Genomic DNA, 9,209 nt, shown 5'->3' with positions numbered 1-9,209 from the left:
AAAAAAGTTGTATAAATACAACAACTACTTACAACTTCTAATCCCTAATCCCTTACTACTAATAATATATTGTTTTTCGCATTACTAACAGACAGGAATGAAAGACAATTGAATTTAATTAATATTTTTATCGTTTAATTGTAAAGATACAAATATGTTGTAGATGGGTATGTATATATATATATAATGTAAATATAATAATACCTTAATAAAAATATAATAACGTATTATTAAATTTTAATTAATTAAAGAAAATATAATAATACATTAATGAAAATCCAATTACTATCTATAGTATATCGTTTACTCTAAGACATTATTAAGATCGCTGTCCTCGATATAGGTATACATAGGCATATGTGTAGTTGTGCTTGAAATTTGTCGATTTGCTGTCATTGGGAAAGAGTCAAATTTTTTATAAACTTCTTCAGGACGACAGCAGAAAGTCACACCTTGACTTGCAATTAGACGCAAATCGCGAAATGTTGTTAAATTAAGCCAAGAAACTTCGTCACAAATATCTTGACAAAATATTGGACTATTCTCTGCATTTAACTAAAAATTAAAAAATATATGTTTACTTTCATGTATTCTCGTGTCAAACAGGCAATGGTAGGCATACTTTTGCAAATGGAGAGTTGTAACCTACTATTACAAGCTCTTCTGAAGTCTGGTTAGGATTTGTTGATATCAAATATGACCAAATGTACTCAGGAGCATTAAGCAAAGTTTGATTTTGAATGTAATTCTCATTAGGAATAGTTATGATACCGGCAGTACCAAGATAGACCAAGTATTGAACCGATTTTGCACGCTGTTTTAATATTTCCAGGTATCGTCTCCAGTTTCCATACCGTAGATTTTTCCACCATACGATGTTTAAAATATTGTCATGAGCAGAAAATTTGGAAGCATCTGCAATATTCAAATAGTCGAACTCCACTCCATCAAGTATTGAATTTCTTAACTTGATATCATTCAATTGCGCTTCAAAAGATTGTGTACTTTAAAAGATAGAGATTATATTACTTTATAGGACTCAAGGATTTATAATATTGTTTTACCTCATGAAGTTAAAGTAAAGCTCATAGTTGTCAACAAGTTTATCTAATGTGACCGTATGAAGCGTTTCCGTACGTTGCTATTAACACAAATTTATAATTAGTGGATGAAACAGCATAATAACATATAAAATAAACTTATTAATAATATTAACTTACATATTTGTCAAATATGTTTAAATTATTGTCAGAGTTTGAAGTTAGGTAGCTTACATACTTAAGCGACAGATTTGCCCAGTCGTAGCATATTGCTCCTGAAACTTCCTTGAATTCAGAAATAGACACTCCAATTCCTATTGACATATATTTATCACAATTGGGTAATTTTTGTCCACTTTCATACAATTTCAATCCATTTATTTTGGAACAGGATATCCTAAAATCACAGTAAGATTCAAGTGTGATAGTTTCATTTTGAATTAATTGAAATGTATTCAAATTGCAAAACAATTTAGCAGTGTAAACAAGCTTCGTAATGTCAGATCTTCGGCAAGTGCTAAAAAAATAAAGAACTCATATTAGATATGTATTAGAAATCATTTTTAAATACAAAATATCTTTAGAAAATCTTTATGTAAAGTAAATACATATTTTACTCAACTCAGTTATATCAATTTGCCCATTACAAAAGAATTGGATAGATTCGTTATGTTTGGCTGTAACCTCTGAAACATCTTTTATATATATTTTTTTAAATCCGAAATCTTTAAGTAAAATTACACCATTTTCTGTGCGAACACTGCAATCACTAACAACCAGAGATGGTATTATGACATACAGAAAAACCTTTAAGAAAATCAAAGCCATCCTAACCACGTAAAGTTCTAATAGCGACTGAATAGATTAATGAACTCACTTAATTGAATTGTGGGCTATGGACACTACATCTTTATGCAGGCATATAAGTGTTTTACACGTTAAGAAATAATTTCAATCTGATTCATTGCAGTTGCTTAAGTTTTGACAATTACTTGATATGTTACAAATATAACATATACAGATTAAAATTCTGTATCTCATTTTATATTGCACATATATTGAATAAATAATATTGTAACATAGATCACACTTGAATTTTATAATACCGCCTGTAGGGGTTTTTTTCACATAGAAACTCTTGATCCCTCTTCCCAACGCATTTGAAAGGCGTGGATTTATAAAAATTGTTTAGTCTACGATTTCGCAATTTGCAAGTAATGGAAATTACAATTCTGTAGAGTTTGCAAATTTTTAGTAAAAAATGTAAAAAGGCAACAATAAATTTGCGCTCTATTTGAATGATCTTTTCCATAATAATCACATTTCGTATTTAAGTCAAAAATTATATTTGCTGGAATATTATATAATTGTAATATACATTGTTTTATATTACAACAGGTTAGTCACATCCGACAAACTAAAATCCAGAGTATAAAAACACTATAATTCATTACATTTTATATGGTATTATTAAGTTTGAATCACCAGCCCAATGTGTTAAGTACTTTGCAATTTTCTTTTTATGTCACTTACATACCATATATCAAGTAATTATAGAGATTATATAGGCTTAAGTATACGGCCTAATGTATTAGGCTTAGATGAAGAAAGTTGATGTTACTGAGTTAATGTTACTGTCTAGTTTAGATTTTATACTGATACTATCGGACCTATTCTGTGTACTTTATAAACTTATCAAACATTGACATGTCAAAATTGACTGCTGTAAAGGTTATGGTATTCTAAGACATAAATAAAAAGCTCTTTTCCTTGTTAATTGTCAATACTAAAAATGCTGTTGATAACTATAAAAATATGCTCTTTTTAAGCATTTTTTATTTTTTGCATGCATGAAATATATTCTTACCCAAAATATACGCTCTTTACAAGCATATTTTTTCTTGTTATTTGACTGCATGGAAATGCTTTTGGCAACTTAAAATATGTGCTCTTTACAAGCATTTTTTACGAACAGTTACGAACAATTACGAACAGTTTTCTATACAAAACACTTTACACCATAGTGTGGTGAAAAGCATTAGGTACTTGAGCTTTGAAATTTGTCAAGATGTGTCCAGAATACCAAAAAGCTTTCTGCTTTATAAAAATCAAAAATTTAGAGGGGTTTTGAATAACAAAGAAAGAAATAAAGGACAAACACAAAAATTTATTTTAATTTTATTGAAGTTTGGCTGACCATACAACGCTGTTTCGAGTATTGCCAAGTACTCTTCATCAGTGGTCTTTGGAATAATCGAATTTTTATTTAATAAGTTTATAGTCCGTATATAATTTGTTTGGACTGCAAGTGCCAGGCTTAGAACTCGTGCCTGTCAAATTAGAAGCGATGACTAATCGTGTTTATCCACAAGAAGCCAAGGCTGCACAAACTTTCAATACTCAAGTTCCAGGTTTTATCGTCACTTATTTTTATCACAGACAAATAATTATTATTACAAATAATTATTATTTGTCTGTGTTTTTATTTAATTAGTGACATCAACCAAAGCACTTACCGTGCTTTAAATTAGAACGAGCTTATAAACTACAGCTTTATTTTGGAAACACAAGTTTGTTTTATTTATTTATTTAATAAAGTGCTATAAAATGCTATAAACACCCTTTTAACGCACTATCTTACATACTAACTTACAAACTAACAAATAAAATTAAATATACTAATTAAACTATTGCTTAAGAATTAATTATTAAAAAATTAAAATATAATCATAATAACAATGAAATTATAGAGGAGAAAAATTAAAGGAGAGTATTTATTTATGAAATCAAAATAAAAGGCAAAACGAACAGTAAAAAAAAGAATATTAATAAGCCAAAAATAATATTAATAATAAAAAGCAAAAAATTAATCAAAATAAAGAAATAAGAATAAAACAATATTAATTAATATAAGATGGTAATAATAAGCTAAGATAGTTCCTGTAAAACTAACTTTTCGAAGCACAGTAAGTTGTTTGCGTTTCTGGTATCACTAGATAACGAGTTCCAGAGTCTTACCGCATTTATGAAAAAGAAACTAGTCACAGAAGAGTGGTTGAATCTTGGGATTAAATATTGAATAGATCTCTGTGAATGCAATTTACGTAGATTATTAAAAAGGTACCCAGGGATTTGGGTCGTAGCGATTTTAAATACGAATATGCAAACATATCTATTTATAAATTGTTCAATATCACATCCCAGAATATTATTCCTGTAGCCAGTTAAATGATCAAAACGCCTGAGTCCATAGACATACCTTGTCAAGCAGTTTACTAAAGCTCTTAATTTGTATAGGGAGTCTGAGTCAAGTTTGCTGTAAACCAGACTAGAATACATAACTATAGGCATTATTAATTGCTTTACTAACGTACAACGAAGATTTATTGGAGTATATTTGGAGTATATTTGATTTTCGAAAGACTTGATTTATGTGGTCACGGGCATTCAAGCTGGAGTTCAAGTAAAAACCTAAGCATTTTACTGATAATTTATAATCAATTGTAGTACTACCAATTAAAATTAAAGGCAATTTCTCCAGTATAATTTTTCTTCTCGCAATAGGCAGAATAATTGTTTTATCTGTATTAAGCAGCATGTTGTTTACTTTTGCCCATGTATATTAACTGACTACTTAAGTAAGATTTGCAATAAATTGCAACTCCACCTCCTTTTCTGTTTTTTCTATCATGGCGATATAAAACATAACCTTTTTTAGAAAAAAATGAACTACTGATCTCATTATCTAACCATGTTTCAGAAACGCAAATAATGTCAACACTGGAGTCTTCAAACACTGATTTTACATGATCAAGTTTAAGACCATTTAGGCTTCTAGCATTAAAATGAACTATATTGAAATTATTATTTTGAACACAAAGAATGTTTATTAAGGTTTTGTGATCATTCATGATTAATAATTAATTTTATCTGCCTCAAATTTAAGTCTTCGTTGTAAAGTTTTACAGTTCATATCCCTGCAATCATGATCTGTAGAGATGTCCTTGAGATTACGAGTTTTTATCATCTTCACGCAGTTTATACATTTTACAATGCTGCTTATACACTCTTTATGAGAGTGCCTAATTTCCCTGCATTTTGCACAACTCACTCCATTTTCTTTACATATACTTGTTTTGAGATTGAAGCCCCAGCACTTAAAGCACCTCATTACATTAAAACTCTCATAAACAAGGCATCTATCCCAACCCACCCACATTACTGTCTAATTCAACAATAGCATTAAAAGTGTTTTTGTTTTTGTATGATTCATATACCTTTAGCACTTTAATTGAGCGAAAAACAATCTCATTCTGATTTTTAATTGCATTTATAATTTTATCATCATCTAATTTTTCAGACATTCCAGATACCAATATTTTAGATTTACGCATACCCGGTGTTGAAATAACATAATTGTCACTGAGTTTTTTTTTCATTTCACTAGCTAAACCTGATTTCAACTTAGCAGCATAGGTAATAAAACTAGGTTGATCCTTGTTAATAGGTGTTTTATACATTTTCTCATCGAGTTCTTTTACACTTTTTGTCATATCAGCTAATTTTGTTTCAAAGGAGCTGAATTTTTGTTCATAAATTTCTTGAATATTACTAAGCTTTTTTATTCTTTCACTATATCTAGCCTCAACAGCCTTTAACAAGGATTTTATTTCATTTTCATTAGTTTTAAGAGCCTCTTTGAATTCTGCTTTATACGCTTTTAAGTACGATTGATTTTTTTCTACACTGCTTTGTATTTGTTTAATTGCAAAATCAGTATTGTGAATATACTGCACACACTCTTTACACATAAATTGTATCATACTGTTATTAAGACAATTTACATTAAATTGTTCAATCCCTGAGCATTTAATGGAGGTGTGATATGCTCTACCACAAATTCCTCTACATATTAGACCAGTTTCACCGCGTATGCCGCCACCGCATTTATAACAATCTTTCATTGTAACAATTATTTTATATACGGAATCAATTACACAATTACACGATATAAAGAACAATATTTCTGCAGTAATTTAACAGTTTTACAACACTGTTCGCACGTCTTATTTAAGCTTTACTTGCTGTCTCTATCAGCTGATTATAAGCTTTTCTTTAATAAAACAATAAAAAAACAAACAAAAAATTAATTGCTGTCTCTGTCAGCTGTTTTGTATGTATAAAAACAAAACCAAATTAACCGCGCGTGATTTGCAAATACAAAATAAGTTTTTAGAATTTATTTCTTAAATTAATTAAACAATTATCAGTCAAAGCGCGTACCAATTCGCAAAAATCAGCAATCATAAAGGCAACGCTCATCTGCACAAAGAACCGACACCAGCCGCTGCACAATAGTTCAACGAATTTAAAGTTAAATTTTGGGTTCGCCTATTCTTTATTTTTTCAAAGCTACTCTTTTTATTGAGTCATTTTTTAATGCATATTGTTTTACTTACTATATGTAAAGCGACCATTCTGGTACTTTTTACAAAGAAGCTATGCTATGTTATTCTACAAATCCGCTTTAGCGGTTAGGAAAAGCTGAACAATATTATATTTTAACATATTGTTCTTATTTTTCACAAGTCTAATTTTTGAATAAAGTATTCATGTTGCTGTAAAGCTAGACTTTCTAGACAAAACCCCTCTAAATTTTAATAAAGCTTATTTGTCACCATACAAAGAAAGTCTAGCTTTGCAGCGACACGAATACTGAAGACATAATTTAGAATCGTGTAAACATGATAAGCGCACGGGTTACATCCCTATGCCTTATACCTTATATATATTTATCATTATCATTATATTTATCATTATCATAACGGAAATGTGCTATAAAGATAATATAAATGATGGCTTTATTCCAAACAAACAATCTTCAATAACGCGCATTGTATTTTCTAAACACTAAAAACTATTTAAAGTAACACACACAGTGTTATTAAAAGTATCATGTTGTATAATTATTGTCACTAACTAAACAATATGATATAACACATTATATCAAAGTCTAAAATATATTATATTATCGGTCCTGGCCTAAACAAACAGTGACCGAGCATATGTTACTATATTTTATTATTGTTGTGCGCCCTAACCAAACAACGTATTTTGGATTCGAAGTATCCTGATAACATAATACATATTTATACATATGTATAATTATAGATATAAGCGCAGATGTTGGATATAGGTTAGTCTTAAGATTTAATTTTAATAAAGCGGTTACAAAACTAAAGTTTTGTGTTTTGTTTGTTCTAACTAGAACGTTGTAATGATATAAGTACTAGAAAATTTCAAACTTTCGAATAGAAATATAAAAATTTATCTGGCAATATTTACTGTGCTCTATGCACATAAATCTAGCGCTCTACGTATTTTAATGCCAAGAACTTGATAGTTTTCTATTTATGAAAAATAAGTCTTTTTTGTGTTGCCAGAGATGGTCACTTTTCGAAAAAAAACTCCCCTTCATATATTACTCTCACATAATACTATGAGTCCTGGTAAATTACCATAAACTACTCCTATCTAAGCAGGAACATCTAGGGTTAGATCTTTTGCAATTTCTGTGTAACTGTGTGTTTCCCTGGTATATGTTAACTGTGGGAGAAATTCAATACTGTGTTTATACCTTTTCTCCTATTAAAACCACATATAACTTGCAATATTATATAATAGTATTTTCTTGGTTATTTCTAATATAAAGATTTTACCGGCTTCTTTATTTTTTAGTGATTCACTAACCGCACTTTGTAGTTCGAAGTAGTTTAGTTTCACTGTTTTCTAAATTTGTAGTATTTTATTGTCACTTTAAAAACTAAATGATCAATTTTTAAGAAATATTTACTGTTTCTGTCACAACCAAGTCACTAACATTTAATCAGCAATAGTATGTATATGTTTTTATTATATATATTATACACTTCCCGACAAGCCATAGTTTCCCTAATATCGATTACTTTCGCAAAAAAAAAATACTGCAATGATCAGAAAACCTATAATAAATGAATTTATTCAATCGAATTTTATTCAGTAAAAATGGTTGGACCCGTTTTTAGTGAGACACCTCCCAACAGCCATATGCCTGTAGATAGAAACTCGATATAAATTAAGTGTCGTGATTAAGCATAGGTTTGATGTTTTTAATGTTATTTGGAGTAGGACTGAAAAGATTTAGAATAGAGACGTGGCTGTAGTCATTAGCTTTCTACTCTGAAGTAAATATAAGTCTAAGACCAGATGATGCTGCCATATGTTTACTTATAAGAGCAATTGGAAATAAGTGAAAGCATTATGTCTAAGGAATAATTTCGGTAAGTTTTCTGAAATATTGTAGAATGATGACAAAAAAAAAATTGATATGAGTTGTGTCCAAAATAAAATAAGTGTTAAGGAAGAAAGAATGTTTTCGTTAGCAGGCAAAATGGGTATCAGAATTGAATCTTTAGGATCTAAGTATTAACAATACGGTCACGTTTATCAATATGATGACGTTTGAAACTAATTAAGTAATTGCATAGGACGTTATATATACATAAACGGACCTATTCTGTGCACTTGACAGATTTGTCAAATTCTTTAATAAAATATTTGATTTTTATATAGCAGAAAGGAATTTTGTATAGTGGCTTTCGTAGATATTGAAGGAGCTTTTAACAATATTCTTCCCAGTGCAATAGCAAGCGCACTCTCGCGTCTGGGTGTTGAGGATGCGCTTATCAGCTTTATCGGTCAATTACTAACTGGCAGAATTATTGAAACATAAATGGGTGTATCAGCAACACACAGACGGGTAAATAGAGCTACCCCCAAGGGGGCGTACTCTCTCTCCTCCTCTGAAACATAGCGGAGACTAAACTGCTACAAAAACTGTGGAGAGTGGGATGCGGGACAGTTACTTATGCGGATGACATTGCGTTAACAGTTACTGGAAAATATGCTACTACTTTAAGGGATATTTTGCAGTATGGCCTGAATATCCTTAACAATTGGACACTGAATTGTGGTCTCAGAAAAACACAAATCGTATTATTTACCAGAAAACATAGAGTCCCAAATCTTTCTCCACCCTATATTAAAGGTTCTTTGATACAATATATTGAGAAAGTAAAATTTTTACGCATTGTTTTCGATAGGAAACTAAGCTGGAAAGAAATTATTTCA

At 29.8% G+C, this 9,209-nt stretch overlaps 1 protein-coding gene across 3 annotated transcripts; it reads right to left on the bottom strand.

Annotated features, from left to right (window-relative positions):
• Positions 1-257: 257 nt before the first annotated feature.
• On the bottom strand, positions 258-1,881 carry LOC119670445. 3 transcript variants are annotated; one of them, XM_038080704.1, is made up of 6 exons: positions 1,663-1,881; positions 1,221-1,557; positions 1,065-1,141; positions 623-1,004; positions 426-555; positions 258-389 (listed from the first exon to the last, which is right to left on the bottom strand). In XM_038080704.1, exons 1-6 carry the CDS (start codon positions 1,866-1,868, stop codon positions 304-306), a joined length of 1,218 nt encoding a protein of 405 aa, XP_037936632.1. In that variant the 5' UTR covers positions 1,869-1,881; the 3' UTR covers positions 258-303. The 3 variants fall into 3 exon arrangements, with proteins under 3 accessions (XP_037936632.1, XP_037936631.1, XP_037936633.1); XM_038080703.1 differs by having other exon boundaries at positions 258-555; XM_038080705.1 differs by having other exon boundaries at positions 259-555; positions 1,840-1,877.
• Between the last annotated feature and the right edge of the window lie 7,328 nt (positions 1,882-9,209).

The sequence above is a fragment of the Teleopsis dalmanni genome, chromosome 1 (assembly GCF_002237135.1).
Source record: "Teleopsis dalmanni isolate 2A chromosome 1, ASM223713v2, whole genome shotgun sequence".
Lineage (NCBI taxonomy): Eukaryota > Metazoa > Arthropoda > Insecta > Diptera > Diopsidae > Teleopsis > Teleopsis dalmanni.
The sequence above is the reverse complement of the archived record's forward strand: the minus strand, read 5'-3'. Positions and strand labels throughout refer to the sequence as shown.

Excerpts from the sequence above, each read along its gene's own strand:
- LOC119670445 (XM_038080703.1), bottom strand. The coding sequence starts at position 1,868 with ATGGCTTTGATTTTCTTAAAGGTTTTTCTGTATGTCATAATACCATCT. Across the intron at positions 1,558-1,662 it reads GGGCAAATTGATATAACTGA|CACTTGCCGAAGATCTGACA; the intron begins GTTGAGTAAAAT and ends TTATTTTTTTAG. Across the intron at positions 556-622 it reads ACAACTCTCCATTTGCAAAA|TTAAATGCAGAGAATAGTCC; the intron begins GTATGCCTACCA and ends TTTAATTTTTAG.